The sequence below is a fragment of the Pleuronectes platessa genome, chromosome 7, assembly GCF_947347685.1.
Source record: "Pleuronectes platessa chromosome 7, fPlePla1.1, whole genome shotgun sequence".
Lineage (NCBI taxonomy): Eukaryota > Metazoa > Chordata > Actinopteri > Pleuronectiformes > Pleuronectidae > Pleuronectes > Pleuronectes platessa.
The window spans coordinates 7,547,197-7,564,501 of NC_070632.1; the positions used below are offsets into that span (position 1 = coordinate 7,547,197).

A 17,305-nucleotide genomic window follows, 5' to 3' on the forward strand; every position below is an offset into this window, starting at 1 on the left:
TTTGATTATTTGAAATATTAATAAACATCATTCTGCATATTATAAATGAGATTTTATTCGAAGAAAGAAGTTTCTCTCCTGCTGCACACCCTGACCTGTGGGTTTTATTCATCTTCTATATCTGTCGTCTGCATCGATTTCCTCTAACCACGCGCGGGCAGCTTTGCCGATTGGTAATTAAACGTTAAACGTCCACAGGGGGCAACAGCGCTCCTTGAATATCAAGCTGCTGTGTGAACGAGGGATTCCTCACTATGAATAATTCTGCCTTTAATAAACCTACATGTTATAATCAGATGACCTATAGTGGGACTTCACATGAGACTTAATCGTGGTAAATGGAAATTTGTTGTAGTAGAGAACACAGGTCAGTGTATTATGCGATGTTCTTGCTTCGGGCATCAACCCACTTTACTGTTATATAACCGCCCGGTCAGCCAGTCTCGGTTGATCGCATGTACGTGACTACTGTCCGCTGCTGACACCCGCCGCTTCACGGTTCATGTGGGACACCAGAGGAGGCCTCGTTAGAACATCTACCTCCTTCTTCCTCCTTATCTTTTGTCCACCACCTCCTCCCTTCTTCTTCTTCCTCCTCCTCCTCCTCGGTACCCGGGTTCAGCACCGTGGACAGCTCCTCGCGCTCTGATGGTCAGACTGAAGTTGGGCACAGAGGAGTCGGCTGGGACCTGAGCGCAGAAGAGACGACGGTTTCCAGTGGTTCCCAGTGGTTTCCAGTGGTTTCATAAGCCAAGCGACGGATGTGACATTACTGAGTCTCAGAGTCTGTAGAGTCCGAGTCTGAAACGCGATGATCTCACGGTTTAAACCGGTAAGTGCTGCTGCTGCTGCTGCTGCTCAGCTCGTCTCACCTGCTCCCTCACTTCGATCCATACTTTCACTTTGAATCGTGAGGGCTGCGCTGCTCACTTGCACCTGTGCATATACACAGAGCATGCACCGGCTGCAGAGTCAGTCTGTGTAAATATGTTGGAAGTCACATTAGGTTATATTTACTCAATGAGTCCCTGTGTAATGGCCTCATGCACCACTGAGATTCATTCTCATTTCTAGAGGCGGGTTATGGGGTGTGAATTATTGGATGTGCTGGTGTCACTGTGGGAGGGAGGGCTGTTCCATTATGTTTTCACAGGTTTTTGTAAAAGAAGGTGCTTCTTCTTTTTTTTTACATAAGATGTAAGATGAACAACCCAGTAGTGAGACGGAGGCCTGCAGAATAGATTCACATAGAGGCTAAAATAAAATAATCTAGCATTCATCATCGTCATCATTCACCTCATACAATCAGTTTGATCGCACTGACAAATGAACATCACTGCTACTCACACACACACACATACACACACACACACACACACACACACACACACACACACACACTTCTAGCCTAGTGAGGAGAGGACCCTCACTGGCAAGTCTAAATGGTCCTCAAAGATATAAATACACACAGAGTCGTGTCTCCATGGCTTATGAGGACATTTCATTGACTTCCATAGTCTTTAAATATGAATTTACACCGTGGGGACTTCCTGTGTGTCCCCATGGTAAAGACAAGGCTCCATAATGTGACTGTAACCAATTTTGGCCCCCACAATATGATTAATAACCTGGTTCACACATTCATACAAACATCTATCCTTATTAGGACTCTGCATTGACTTCCATCCAATTTGAACAGTCTAACCAAACCACCTCATTACACACACACACACACACACACACACACACACACACACACACACACACACACACACGTCTGTCTGTATCTGTGGTAATCTGATAAAGTAGTATTGGTTTGCACCACAGGACTATAACCCAGACAGTTATCCCCCATGCAGCTGATGGTAAGAATAACAACACAGTCAGTGCGTGGTGCAAGTGTGGTTTCTGTGGTTTGTGAACCTCCCACCTGACATCTGGTTAGTCTGTGTTCTCCTCAGACATTTTTTAAATAATTCAGTTGCTTGGTGAAATATCAGTTCAGTTTCCATCTATCCACTGGATTAAGACATTCCATGAGATGCATGACAGGGAGTGAGAGGGCTGCAGGTGCTGTAACCTTTGCACCTCGTTGTTAAAAATGATAGACAGCAGGGATATCTTCACTTTGAGCTGCACCCAGTCTGCATGGCTTCCCTTTCCCGTACAGTTCATTGCTTCCCCAAATGCCATTTGACCTTCTGGACCTCCCTACGAGCCAGTCCTGTCACAGCTATGTGTTTGCAGAGAAAAGCCACATGTGGATGTTCTGCTGCAGGTCTGCTCGCTCTCCATGACGAACCAGGCTAGCACTGGTTTAAGCTCCACTTAGAGCACCTTGCAAAAAATATATGGCAGCATTCACACAAACAATCCAGCATTTTTAAACATTCATCGTGTTTTTCATTGTCCTTTGTTTATTTGTGTGTGTGAGTTTGCAAGATTATGTTGAAACTCTTGGATGGATTACCACCAAACTTGTTGGTCAGGATGTGGTGTGGGTCAGGAAAGAGCCCAATAAATATTGATGCAAAACTGGATCAGGGAAGCAAGTCAAGGAATCTTTTCTTGTAAGATTGTGAGATAAACATGTATGTAAATATTTACGAGTGTATGCAATTTGGTACAGATCCAAACAGAATTCTGTATCTAGCCATTTAATTGTGGTTTCAGAAAGAGATTGTCGGGTTTGTAATGATTTTTCTTCCAGTTTATACAGTTAGACACTTTTATGTTTTCATTTCATTTCAACCTTCACTGCCAGGTGAGTACAAGAGATCCCTGTAGTGATTGTACGGCGGAGAGTTTGTACGAGAAAGAACTCTGACAGCTTGGTAGTTTTTTCTCTCTCTCTTGTTGAGGCTTAAGAACAGCGGTCGTCTTGGTTGCCCTAGAGACACATTATAATTTGGTAATATGGGCTATACCTATAACATTTTATGTTTCAACAGGAATGTAAACTGCTCATTTAAACTCATCTCTTGGCTGTTATGCTGTGAAGGACAACATAGCATGGATTACACTTACCATAAATCATATTAAAGACTAAGAAAAGGCTACAAATCTGACCTGGTGGATACACGGATTATCAAAATCTGCTCCTGTGTTGGTCTCTGCTGATCCCTGAGCACGGGTCCACTGGCTGTGGCTGCAGCCTGATCCCTCCCAGCTTAATCCATCCGTCCCAGGAAGGCATTAATATTTCATAACATTACTTTGTGTGCAGCCTGGTTATTCACGTTCCATGCATTCGCTCCTTTTTGCTTTATTTGTTTGTAGAATACGAACTATGATAGAATAATGGACTAAGGGGTATTTCAGAGTGTTATGCAATTCCTGTCAGTGTGCTGTTGCCTCACATGTACCTTTGTATGACGTTTGCACGGCTCTCTGAGGAGCTATAGCCCCAATCTCTCTCTCTCTCTCTCTCTCTCTCTCTCTCTCTCTCTCTCTCTCTCTCTCTCTCTCTCTCTCTCTCTTTCTATCTCTATCTCTCTCTCTCTCTCTCTCTCTCTCTCTCTCTCTCTCTCTCTCTCTTTCTCTATCTCTATCTCTCTCTCCTTCCTCTCTCTCTCTCCTTTCTCTCTCTCTCACTCCTTCCTCTCTCTCTAGCTCCCTCCCCTCCTTCTCCCCCTCCCTCTCTCTGCTCGCTCTCGCTCTTGCTCTTGCTCTCGTTCTCTCTTTCTTTCTCTCTCTCTCTCTCTCTCTCTCTCTCTCTCTCTCTCTCTCCCCCTCCCTCTCCCCATCTCTCTCTCTCTCTCTCTCTCTCTCTCCCTCCCTCTCTCTCTTCATCAGTCACTCTTCCCCCCCGACCTCTCCCTCCTACCTTCAGAGGCTCAGTCCTCCAGCTCGCCTGCACACTGTCCCCCCTCTGCTCTCGTCTTTCAAGGTCGACGTCGAGCTCTCATTTGCCAAGAGACAGGAATAGCAGGTGCACAGCAGAATGCCGCTGCTGCTCTGAGAGTAGAGCCGGTGTGAGTGTGTGTGTGTGTGTGAATGTGGGAGATGTGTGTTTGATTGCAATCCAGTTGAGCTTTGCAGAGCTGTGTGCGGGTGAAGCAGTTTTAAAGGATGTCTGAGGACTGTGGGCAGAAGGGATGCAGATGTCTCTCACCAGCATGGCTGAGAAAGCTGCTTAGACAGCCAGAGAGGGGAGGAAGCTGCTGCGCTGGACTGTGACTGCCTCTGACCCTCTTCTCCCTCCTCCTCCCTCCCTCTTCTGCTCTCTTCTGCCGGATCCGATATTTGGAAGCTGGATTTGTGAGGACAGCAGGAAGGAGGTCACTTTGGGAATTACCAGGATCTACTGAAGACGCCGTCAGTCTTCCCTTTGAAAAGACGAAATGCTCTGAGAGCCTCTAGTTTAAATCTCTTTGTCTCTCCTCTCTCTCTGGTCCCCCTCCTCCTTCCCTCCTCCTGCTCCTCTTCTTCCTCCCTTTGCTCCGGCCGGTTCCCTGCAGAGTCCCGGTTCCACCATGTCCTTGGCATTTTGTGGGAACGAGAATAACTCGGTGGCCTACAACGTGGATGGGGGGGTCCTGAACAATGGCTGTTTCCTGGACGCGCTCAACGTGGTGCCACATGTATTCCTCCTCTTCATCACCTTTCCCATCCTCTTTATTGGTGAGTGTCACTTGTGGGGTGAGATCCTCAACCTCTTCACAACTCACACACAAACAGACACACTCACATTTGTCCTCAGATAAGGTGTCAAAACACGGATCTAAGACTTTGAAATGTCCTTCTCGGCTTCCTTTTTTTTACTTTTGCATGTGATGAATGAACCATTACACAATATTTTATGTCAAATAATAAATCACACACTATACACTTGGATTTGTGCAGCCCAGTGAGTCTCCTGTGATGAATTGTTACTGTACAGAGGCAAACAGATGCCATCGTGCCAGGATTAGGTTACACCTCCGCTGCTCCCCTTCCTGGCTGCCTGCCATTCCATTAGAGTCATCATCAGCTTGTAACAGATGAGTCGCTGTGCACCGGCCACTGCCATGGTCGCACACATGCTCTGGCTTCATCGTGCGCTCTGTCATGTCAGTGTGTGTGTGTCTGAAAGCACTTCATCCCTCCATGTGCTGCCCATGTGTTCCTGTTGTCTCAACAATATTAAAACTCTCTACATCAAGCACACAACGTTCTCCTTTCTTTAGTTTCTTGTTGAACTTTTGTCCTTTAACCTAATTCATCCACATTTCTTTGTGTTTATATTTGGATGCTTCTGTAAAAAGACAGTCTGATCTTTTTCAGCGTCCACAGTTATTTCTGTCACTGTATTGCATCAGTAGCTTTCAACATTGCGGCGCCTGAGAACAGTCATTTAGAGCCTGATCGTGGCTGTGAACTGTAAATCTAGTTTTGTCTTTGATTCTTCTCAAAACAATGTTGACATCCGTAAATGTTTTTTTACGTAACACTTCAAATCAAATTTCGCTAATTTATGCTAATGAACAAGGGGAAAGAGGGATGACAAAACACAAAAACGTTGGTAAAGATTTTTAAATATCCAGTTTGGTGCAGATATGTGATGCTTTGGAGTGCACACTTGAGAGTGACCCTTGTCACATCGAGGGCAGTGAGGGCTGTGGTTTCATGCACCACACCCTTATGAAACACAGGTCTGTGATTTCTGGCTTTTCCCCAACTCCTTTGATAAATGAACTATCCCGCAGCTACAGGGCCAACAGCAGAGGAGTCATCATCACACTTTGATCGGCAGAGATGGGTTTTCAAGATAGCAGCGGCTCACATTAATATAAAAAATTGCTCTTAGATGGCCAGATCATTGTAATTTCCTTGTCTGTCCTGAAACGGGGTAAAGCTGTGGCCCCAGTAAAGAGATTGATAATTGGCTGAAGGATCTCAGGCCCACAGCCTTGCATCCACTCTCATTGCTTTGTCGGCCAAGCATGAGGTAACGCAGCAGGCAGGAAGCCCTTTCACCCAGCAGGTTCCTGTTCTTAGTTTTCCGGCTGCTATCATCCAGACTTGCTCTGATAATGTTCCCACTTGTCATGTTCTGTTGCTTGTGATGTTCAAGGCTGCACGGGGAATAGAAAGCAGCGCTTCAAGTCAAGGTTGCGCACGGTTAAATTGTTCATCCGACTCACTTAGAAATTATTTTCTGGTTCCAGTCTCTGTTAAGGTCGTCTGCATTTCTGCAGGAGATTTCTTCTGTTTCTTTTCGTTTGTCTAAATTCTAGTTTCTTGTCTCCGCTTCCAGGCTGGGGCAGCCAGAGCTCAAAGGTCCACATCCACCACAGCACCTGGCTTCACTTCCCTGGTCACAACCTGCGCTGGCTCCTCACCTTCGTCCTGCTCTTCGTCCTCGTCTGTGAGATCGCAGAGGGCATCGTCTCCGATGGGTATGTCAGATTAACTCATGTTACTCTTTATCCTCATCGTTATTTCAGGTCGGGTGCATGTGGGAATTTCTGAAAATGCTGACAATTCTATCAATAAAAGTTCTCTTTATAACATTTACCGTATTTATTGGTGGCATATTTATAATGAACTCAGAATAAACCACCAGTGAGATAATTGTGTTTTGTACTGTGCGCCCCATGGTTCATTGTTGTGGTCGTCGTCCTCGCTGTTTCAATTTTGATTGAATCATTTAATTGAGCTATAGTTAGCATTTGTTTGTGATGTAGAGCACAGTTGAGTAAGTGCTTATGTGACATATACATTTTTCATATCAGAAATGTAGCAACGCATCATTTTCTGTTTCTGTGGTTTCTAGAGTAACTGACACAGATGTTTATTATAGCTTCTTAGCATCTGTGACAGCTGCAGCTTCATTTTGACACAAAAAAGCTTCCACAGCCACACAAGCGCTAACCATTTAGCACGCGCTCCAATTACACTCTGACGTGAGCAACAGTAAACAAACAAACAAAGCTGGGCCAGGTTTTCCGTCCTGTGTTTGTGAAAATATGTTGCATTTATTTCTAACGCGCTCACAGGTTTAATAATTTTGGTTTTACCCTGAGAACAGATAGAATTCAAGTCGGCCCTCTCCGTCTCTAAATGTTCTTGTTGTTTGTTTTTCTCTGCCGGGGCCTAGTGCATCCCCTCAGGATTACTGTTTATCAGCATTACCGCAGACTGTAGGCGGGTAACCACATTTGTGTGATTGCCACTGACGTGAATGGAGGCGCTCTCCATCTGCTCACCACTTCACTGATCTCTTTAGACTGAATTCAGAGCGTTGCTGAAAATCCCTGGATGGTTGTTTAGGACTCAGATAAAAGGGATGAGGTGAATCAAACGTGCTTCAACCGAATATTATGGATTATCGAGGGGCAGATAACTTGGTTTGTGAGTCTAACATTTCACACCCAGATGTTCCTGATTGCCTCCTGGATGTAAGTGTCTGTCATTTTGTGCTTTAATCCCTTTTTCTCCTCTATCTGACATTCATTTGCAGATTCAGCAAATCTCTCCACCTCCACCTGTACATGCCTGCAGCACTGGCCTTCATGGCCGGCATCACCTCGATTGTCTACTATCACAACATCGAGACCTCCAACTTTCCAAAACTACTATTAGGTACCATGTTTTTTTAATTGTTTATTAATCATCTACATGTTTTATTTGTATCAACTGATCAGAATCGTGTCCCTTCAGTGTTGTTGTTTGTGCAGCTCTGCTGTAAACACCCACAGTTTGATGAGGTCAAGTGAAAACATCACTGAATAATGATCAGGGCTTGTTAATCCAGGATTAACTAAACAGTCTAATTGAGAACTGACCTTTGTCAACAGCCACGGGTCCATAATTGAACGAGCATTTTGGGATGATGTAATTATAATTCACAGCGCCAGGGCCAGTGCAACCATTTGCAGATGTACGGTTCATTACCTTCCGGCTGCAAAATAACTGCAATATCATTTGTGTAACTGTACTGCACTGGGTTAATGTTAATTGTCACTTTTCATTAACAAGATTAGATTTACTCGATTCTTGGCGTTAATGGTTTGGAATAGTTCTTGCTTGCATTATATTCCTTACATTTCATTCTGGCCTGTGAGAGTTTATACAATAGAACCAAATATCCCTGTGGCAATGAATAAATACATAAATACAGGAGAGCACTGTGCAATCCTCAGCTCATCCTTTTATGGTGAAATGCATCAATATTCACACTATTCTCCTTCGTGCATCTATAACATGACACCACATGTCTGCTCCTGTAATGAAGCCCCTGTTCCTGCTCTGTGACTTCTTCACACACCATTGCCTCTTCTGTGTTCGGCTCTGAACGCTTTACTCGCCGCTCGCATCACACTTGTCGCCTTTAGGTCTCCATGTCACAGTCGGCCCCCCGAGGAGAAGTGACTGAGCGATGCTGGGTTCATCGTCGCATGAACAGGAATTATTCTTCTAAATGGAAAAGCCATTTTGTTGGCTGATACCATTGTCACTTTTATAAATGTTCATCATTACGAACAAGTAAACGCTTTAAATGAGTCTGCAGCAGAATGGTGGATAATGATCTTGTTTCCCTGCGGGGTAATTATTCCCCAACAACACTCATCTTTTATCATTATTCACTCTAGTCAGCCTGCAGGAAGATAATATGAAGCTGTGTGGATGGAAGCCGATCGATTTATCAGCCGTTCACTGGTTAAAGGTGTTGACCTGGACAGCAGATGTTGATGATGATGACACAAATGTTGTGGACAGGTTCTGATACAGCTCATATCTAATAAGTTTGTAAAGATTCACTTCACTCTCACACAAGAGAAGGTTTAACTGAAGCTGATGCAGAAACTAGAAGTTTCACCTCAGACCGATGGCTGTGGTGACCAAATATGCTTGAAGCTTGATTCCGACAAAGATTAAATTCATTTTTCATTTTGATTAAACTTAAAAAAAATACACATACAGTATTTTGTTATATCGCCACTCATGTTCATTGATATGAAAGAATTCAAAGATGATATCAGTGCACATTCAATAATACAAAATAATGAAATATGTAATCGAATTAAATGGAACATTGGCATAAACCAAATAAAAGAGACATAATATAAATCTATATCTTAGGATGTGACCAGAGCATTCATTTCTCATTTGTATTTTCTCCTTTCGTCTTCAGTATCCTGGGAAATCTCTTTTGTTTCCCATTGCTCTTTTTTAACACTTATTAGAAAAAGTCTGTGTGCGAGACGTGACATGAAAGTTTGCAAATAATATAAAGTTGTGGGAGTTTTCCGCTTGTGACAGTAGCAGCATTTTGGAGATAAGAACCTTTGTTTCCCTCATGACATAGAAAGTAATTATTTTTTGCTGTGTTGAGGCAGTAAGAGACGAGTAGTTGTTTGGCTTTGGTGACATCAATGAAATTTTAAATTCAGCTGTAATATAATTTACTTAGGCTTGTCCGGTGTATTGCTATACGTCTCTCTGATCCCTTCCCCCCCCCCCCCCCCCCCCCCCCTCAGCCCTGCTGATCTACTGGGTGCTGGCCTTCATCATGAAGACCATCAAGTTTGCCAAATACACTGAGCATGGCATCGGACCCAGGCAGCTACGCTACTGCATCACCAGTCTGCTGATGCTGCTTTATGGACTACTACTATCTGTGGAGATCAATGTCATCCTGGGCAGGGTGAGTGTGTCTATGTGTGTGTGTCTATGTATGTGTGTGTGTGTGTTTGTTAAATTTGTGAAGGCTTTAGTTTTCCCTATGTCCCATCCGCTAACATGGAGAAGGCAGGATTTATGACCCATACAGTAGCCAGCCATGTTAGGTATCTTGGTATATTGTGTTATCATGCTAACTCCTGCAGATTAGCACTTAACATTAGGCACAGACAATTCTTATCTTTATTATATTTAATTATTTTTTGGCAGGAATTTTCTTATGAACCAAAGTGAAATGTTGATCTGATGATGCTGTTAGGTGAGACGTTAAGAGGGGCACATGACTGTCTGCAAGAAATCTCAGAGTTATCCATTCAAACCAATTTCAGAAGTGAAAATAACAGATTATTGCACGAAAGATGAAGACCAGCTCCTTTCAGCTTTATGAAAAATGTAAAGCCTCTGGCTGCCGTCTGGCTTCTACGTGGTTCAAGGGTGTCGCACAAAACACAGTCTGAAATGTGGCAAATGACAATTTCATAGAAATCGGGTCTGAAAGTAAAAAAAAACCTTGTTCTCTGATCCTCTCATATCGTGTTTCAATTGTTTTTCACTGGGCACAAAATGATTATCGTCGTTTCATAGTCAAACACTCTTTTCATCTTTTCCATTAACATTTCAAACTGGTTTTGTCTCAGTTTTCAGGGATCTGAGTGAACAGCAAAGCAAAGTGATTCTTATGTAACCGTAAATTTTATTTTAGGAGCTATCATAGAAAATTATAGGATCTCATCTGTTCTTGTATTGCCTTGATATTAATCATTATTTTGCCTCTTTTTCAATTATTCACTCCAATTGTTCAGTCCTATATAACTAATTACAGCAATAAAACACACATTTGAAAGATTCTTTTTTAATTCTAATTGTAAAAACTCCCCTTCGATGGTTTTTAAAGAACGAAGAGAGAATCCGAATTGTTAAGCTTTGCCAAGACTCAACGTTTTCTATAGTGATGTCAGACAACATGTAATTACTGTGAATTATAGACAGTTCAGCTTTGAACAGCTTTAATCAAACCCACAGATGAAAGTGTGTTCAGCTTTCGTTTCCATTATGCTGCTGCTCTCGCGTACAGAACAAAGAAAATCTATAACTCCCTACATGTCGAGACGGATGAGTAAATGTCTCAGCCGTGAGTTTCTATATTCACTCTTGGTTTTCAGATCACTGAGGAAGACGCAGTGGTTTAATTGGAAAATCAAACCTGTCCTCCTCTACTTTTCTTTCCCATCACAGCGCTACATGTGTTTTGACGACCCCATGGAGGTGAAGCCCCCCGAGGACCTTCAGGACTTGGGCGTTCGATTCCTCCAGCCCTTCGTTAACCTGCTGTCCAAATGCACCTACTGGTGGATGAACACCTTCATCACCTCCGCCCATAGACGACCCATTGACCTCAAGGTCATCGGCAAACTCCCCATCGCCATGAGAGCGCTCACAAACTATATAAAGCTACGCACGGCCTTCGAAGACCAGAAGGTTAGTGCACTGCCTGACCGGGTCATATTTAATATGTGATTGCTGTATAGTGCTAGAAAAATACAAAAAGAAAAATCACAGCTCACATGAAACATTAATTGCAGCAACGTGAGGTGTTATGAATAAATATTACATGAAGTTGCTGTGCTACTTTCCACCACGTGCACTGGCAAAGCAGATTGTGGGCTCCTGCATGTAACAACAGAAATGTGTGGATTTTTTCCAGATCATGTGGGAAAGCCTCAAATGTAAATTCTCATTTCACTCCAATTCCAAGTGAAAAAGGTCAGCAGCGTCACTTTCTGCTTTGCGTCACTGAATAAATAATGTTGAACATAGCAACGCAAAGTGACAGAGGAAATCTGCAAATAAGGGAGCAATGATAACCAGATGTTTCTTCCATTGAGTCTCAGTCAGAAGCAAAATATTGAACCGTTTTGTCCACAAATACCAAACAAAATGCAAGTTGAGGGTCTTTATGTTATTTATAACAAACTACTGTCTTTTTCTAAATGTAATGATTATCATCAATGGATCAACTTTAAATTTTATCCCAGACGCAAATAAGGTTTATAGATTTTTTTAAGTAAGAGCTCATTGTGAAGCTTGTTTATTTTATACAGCTGTTGACCTCTGTCCTGTGAAGACTCGTCTCTGGCTGGACCGGGACAGTATCAGACGTCACAGAAATGATGAGTCAAAATACAGTGTAAACACCAAAATGTCACACTGCTCTTAATAATATAAACATGTAAACAAGCTCAGGCTCTGTCGTAGTACATACAGAAATAGAATTGCATTAAGTAAGAGTGTATTACTCCAGTGTCCATATGAACCCCTTTCAATTCAATAAATCCATTTTGTTTTGAATACACACATGAACATTAGTCCCCTAAACATGTCTGATTATTGTTCTTAATCAAGATTCCGAAATTATTCTCTGACAAAATTTACAAAAATTATGAAAAACTCCTATTTCGCTAAATTAAAGAAAAGAAAAAGATGTATTCCTGGATCTGCCCCCAGATCCAGATTCACACCTAAGAGGTTCTTCCCTGGTCGACTTGTCTGTATAGTTTTTGTGTAATCTTGCTAACAGACAAACAGCCAGAGGGAATGGCACATAACTCTGATAAGAGTTCTGATTGGCCGCTCAAAAGTGCCTCCCATAGATGCACTGTATGAATGTGTGTGTGAACGTGTGTGTGAACGTGTGTGTGAACGTGTGTGTGAATGGGTGTGTGAATGGGTGTATGGCAACACTGTACTGTAAAGTTCTTTGAGTACTCATCAACACTAGAGAAGCTTCTATTTAAACACAGAAGATTCATCATTTTTTAATAATCCTGGAGGCAATTTTACAAACACCCTAACAAACCCAACCTCTGTGATGGATCACAGTAACGAACATTGTTCACAGACTGAAGTTGATCAGACTTCTGTTTTGCTGGTGTTGTGTGTTGGGCGTGTTTTCCAGGTCCCATTTCTCTTGTCTAAAGACCAGATTTCATTATAGATACTTTAAACCAGGTCCCTGGAGAGTTGGGGGTGTAAACTGAAATAGAAATTTTCCATTTATCAAGATAATGTCATCTGTGTGGTGGAGAATTGAATTGGCTGATGAAATGGAGTTTTGGTCCCTCACGCTTTAATATCACGGCTGTCACCCTGAGGTCTTCGTCAAAGCTGAGGATATCTCCTTGTTATGCTTCCTCTTCCTCTCTCGTGAGCACGTGTCAGGGTCCGAGGTGAAGGGCCTCCTCTGCAGGGTCGCCGTTTTCCAGTGTTTGGAAGGTCACGCAGATTCGTCATTGCTGCGTGTGCGTCCGGTGTGAACGCAAACTCCACTTCCTTCCGGCAGGAGCGAAGGGATGAGAGAGAATGAGAGATCCCAGTGGAGAGGTGGGGGTGGGGCACTTAGAAGAGGGCCTGGAGGCGCCGGGTCAATCCCGTTCTACTGTGAACGAGGCGACATCCCGACCCCTGCGGGGGGGGGGGGGGGGGGGGGGAGAGCACTGCACTTCATGGGAAGCTAGTCTCACTCCGTGGTGTGTGAGAATGAAACATGAAACATCTCCCTTCCCTGTTGTTCGAACCAACTGTTAGGTAAAAAGAGAGGACACGTGTTTCTGTATATCTATTTATATGTGTGTGATGTGCAGCGTTTGTATTCAGAGGCTGAGGTGAGGTTCACAAACTCCAATAGACAGGGATGCATGATAATGGTCACGTCTGTTCTCACAGTTCTGAGATCACACACACACACACGATGCAGTGTTCTGGGAGTGTTTATTACACCGTGACAGTCCAGATGTTTTCCTCTGGTCATTGCTAATGGACTCACTGAACCGAGCTGCTGTGCTGTTCGGGAAGTCGTTGTGTTTTATCAATGAATATAAATGGACGTGAGCGGCTCCTCCAGGGTGTCCTGGAAATCTATTTAACTCCCAAAGTGATTTTTAGCGTCTTAACATCCTCCGACACCTCTCAGCGTTCTCCCCTCTCACTGTCATGGCTCTCCAGCCTCATTAGCTACAGAGCAGTTACACATGACTGACTGTAGCTTCCCTGTGAAACTCATCATTACTCACCACAGCCAACGATGCAGCAGCAGCAGCAGCAGCAGCAGCAGCAGCAGCAGCAGAGAGGATGGAAAGAGCTTGACCTCCTTTTGCTGGTTTCTGTTACAGTGGTGGACAGAGTCTGAAGTTAATGGTGTCGATTCAGCTTTCGTGTTCAACCGATTACCTCCTCTTGCTCTGTTAGCAGCCTTGTTTCCTCCAGCCCAGTTTCTTCCTTTTTCTTTTGTTGTGCTGCCAGTTCTGTTCCGCAGAGAAATAACTGCAGCGCTCAGTGTTATGAGTCATCTTCCCGTGGAAGGAACCATCCACTTTACTTGTATCCTCCACAGGAGCTGTTCATTTCCCTCATGGAACAGTGTGTATCTTGTAATCTATATTTTAAATTAGATAACATTGTTATTCAGTCTCTGCGGCTTAGCTGAATTCAGTAAATTACATTTAGCTGCTCACCTCTGCTCAGCGTAATCACTCTGCTGATATTTCGTTTTACCTCTGCCCCTCCTGTTTTTCCCTTTTCCCCCAGCGGCCTCAGGGCACAGCCCCCCAGGGACCAAAGTCGATCTGGCGGGCCTTGAGAAAAGCGTTCGGCAGACCTGTCATCCTCAGCATCACATTCCGTTTCATGGCCGACCTGCTGGGCTTCGCCGGTCCGCTCTGCATCTCCGGCATCGTCCACCACATCAGCAAGGACAACCGCACCATTCAACAGCCGGTGAGGGGGTCAACCACTCTGCCACAGCAGCAGAACACAGAAGGACAAGGCTGAATCATGTGTTATTGGTTTTTGAAAAACATATATTCTTCCTCAGCTGGTGTTTTTTGAATCTTCTGCTCAAAGAAGCAGAATAAAACGGCCTCAGCGGACAAACGTTGTCCGATGGCTTCGTCCCGACTCTCAGCTGTCGCACCTGATCAGTTTATTAAAGCCTTTCTCTCCTGTACGTCGGCCCTGAGGGTGATCTACTTTAAGCCCGGTAAAATATTCATGAGACTTATTGAGGAGCTGTCTCAGTTTCTTAGATTCCTCACAGGACACAGTCCCACATCAGGCAATCACCCAAGCATCTCGTCTTTGAGAATAACTGTGGGACTTTTTTTTTTTTTAGAGTCACCTTCATGTCAGGCGGATACATGAGAGTCCACAGTACCCCATGATTGTTCTCGAGATTGTTTCAGTTTGGAGTGATTACTGAAAATAGGCTGTTTAGTAAAATAGCAGTAAACAAGTCTGTGGCTGGACGTTTCTTCGTTCACAGAGAGTCAGAAATATAAGGTTGGATTAGGATGAAGTGAGGTCCCTGCTGCAGAATGAATTAATCTCAGAGGGAGATAGTGTCTCCGTCACCGCAGCTGATCCACATTCTTCTTCGGTTTCCAGCTGCATCACACACTCTGCAGGCTCCTCTTCACTTGAAGTCTCTGGTATCATGTAAATTAATATTAAAATATGTATGCAGGAGCCAATTTCAGTTGAGAATTATTCATTGACAGAGGTCGATTGCAGCCATGCCGAGCTCAGTCTGTGTGAGTGACCTTGCCGAGGCTCCTCGCTGACTAACTGTGATAAACCGGTCGATATCTCCCTCTGTGTCCCTCTCCCCACCTGTGTGTGCTTCCAGATGAAGTTGCTCGGTATCTATTTCATTTCGTCCAAGGAGTTTCTGGAGAATGCGTACGTGCTGGCTGTGCTGCTCTTCTTCGCTCTGCTCCTGCAGAGGACCTTCCTCCAGGCCTCCTACTACGTGGCCATTGAAACAGGCATCAACCTGCGTGGGGCCATACAGGTGAGATTTTTAGCACAATTCTCCCATTCTAGCCACGAGTTTATACATTTATTATGGTTCTTTGTGTTCACATGAATCACAAAGTGGCTCTTCTCTCTCCAGACGAAAATCTACAACAAGATCATGCGTCTGTGTACGTCCAACATGTCCATGGGGGAGCTAACTGTTGCTCAGATCTGCAACCTGGTTGCCATCGACACCAACCAGCTCATGTGGTTCTTCTTTCTCTGTCCTAACCTGTGGGCCATGCCAGTGCAGGTAGGAAACCCGTCTGACACAATCAGTCAGAGATAAAGTGAGTTAACACGGATGTTCACTTGAATTATAATACCTACATCTGTGTTTGGATCTATGCTTTGGTTTGGAACCGCAATCAAATATCCCTCCGCCAAGGCCCAACAACCCCTTACATTCAATCCAGCTGCCTGTTATTACACACTCATATACACCAGTCTTCTAAATTGGCCTTTTTTTTCATCAAGACCCATGAATCATTTCCTCGGAAATTCGTGAAAATGTTTAAAAATCCTAAATTAACAACAGTGATAAACAAAATCTCGGAGCCGCCCCCTGATCTGGATGCACGCCAAAATGCAATGTGTTCTTCTTTGGGCCACGTCCCATCGGATCCTTCCACCAAGTTACGTGGAAATCGGTTAAGTTGTTTTTGCGTAGTCCCGCTGACAAACAAACAAACTGGGGTGAAAACGTAAACACTGGGTCAATCACCAGTTTTTCTGTTTAAACCAAATCAAACTGTGACCCCTGAATAAAGGATCGGCTCGGTTCTGTCATTGGAGGACTTGTTGATTGTCTCTGTAATGGTTATAGGTCCGATTCTCAGTTTTCCTTCTGCTACGGTTCATTATATTGTATTACTTTGTGTTATGAACAGGGTTCCTCCTCTGCCATTTTGCCGCTCCTCTGTTATTGGATTGCTTTTTTATTGCATTGTTTCTTGTCGCAGTGTTTTCTTCTCGTTGAGCTTGTGTTTGTCTTTTCCCATTAGACTCTTAGTATAGAGAGCAAAGCTTTCCTCATGCTAAAGTGGGACATAAATAATCGTAAACAGAGATGTACGGGCAGACAACAGTGTCAGCTGGAACAACTCCTGTGGGATTTAGATTAGATTTACTGCAAATGTGTGCATTCGATTGTCAGCATGTGACCTTTGTGTGTTGAAGTCTCCTGTAAATGGATTGTTTCTCAATTCATGAGATCCACAGCGATTAGTTTCCCATGGATATTTAGTATGATGGGAAATCTGCTGGTATAAACGTTTCAGTGTGTGACTCAACATGAGACTTTAAAGAACAGATCAGTCCAGCAAAATGAAACACAAGGATGATGAAATACAACCTGCATGATGTTTTTAACACAAAGTTGCACATACAATATATATGCAAGCAGATTTGAATGTGAGTTGACAGCATTTTGTTCATATTTCAGTTCTCCTGAAGTATTATCGTCATGCCAATCTTTGCTTTGTGTTTTTTCCGTGGTATAGTTTCTGCAGATATCTTTAAGGCATAAACACCTCAGCCAGTCCTTCAGCATTTCGATGATACAACACAACGTTGTGTCAGGTTACAGAAAAACAATCGTCAAATAGTGGCTAGGGAAAGTATAGAAACAAAGTCTCAGCAAATGAGTCTGTTATTTATGGATAAAGAAAACAGAGGAAACAGCAGGTCTGTCCTTCAGGCTGTAATCGCCTGCTGGCTCCGCTGAGGTCTGAGCAGTATCAGTATTCTCTGTCTGTCTGACAGAGTGACAGAAGCTGTGTGGACTCTG

General features: G+C 43.6%; 1 protein-coding gene across 1 annotated transcript in view; it reads left to right on the forward strand.

Moving 5' to 3' along the window:
• Nucleotides 1-6,041: 6,041 nt before the first annotated feature.
• abcc8 (ATP-binding cassette, sub-family C (CFTR/MRP), member 8) overlaps nucleotides 6,042-17,305 on the forward strand; it is a 40,249-nt gene continuing 28,985 nt past the window's right edge. The window contains exons 1-8 of the mRNA XM_053427732.1: nucleotides 6,042-6,092; nucleotides 6,239-6,380; nucleotides 7,445-7,566; nucleotides 9,465-9,631; nucleotides 10,903-11,145; nucleotides 14,251-14,439; nucleotides 15,347-15,511; nucleotides 15,614-15,769. Of these exons, the coding sequence (XP_053283707.1) occupies nucleotides 6,047-6,092; nucleotides 6,239-6,380; nucleotides 7,445-7,566; nucleotides 9,465-9,631; nucleotides 10,903-11,145; nucleotides 14,251-14,439; nucleotides 15,347-15,511; nucleotides 15,614-15,769 (1,230 nt within the window). The 5' untranslated portion in view covers nucleotides 6,042-6,046. The remainder of the gene's footprint in view (nucleotides 6,093-6,238; nucleotides 6,381-7,444; nucleotides 7,567-9,464; nucleotides 9,632-10,902; nucleotides 11,146-14,250; nucleotides 14,440-15,346; nucleotides 15,512-15,613; nucleotides 15,770-17,305) is intronic.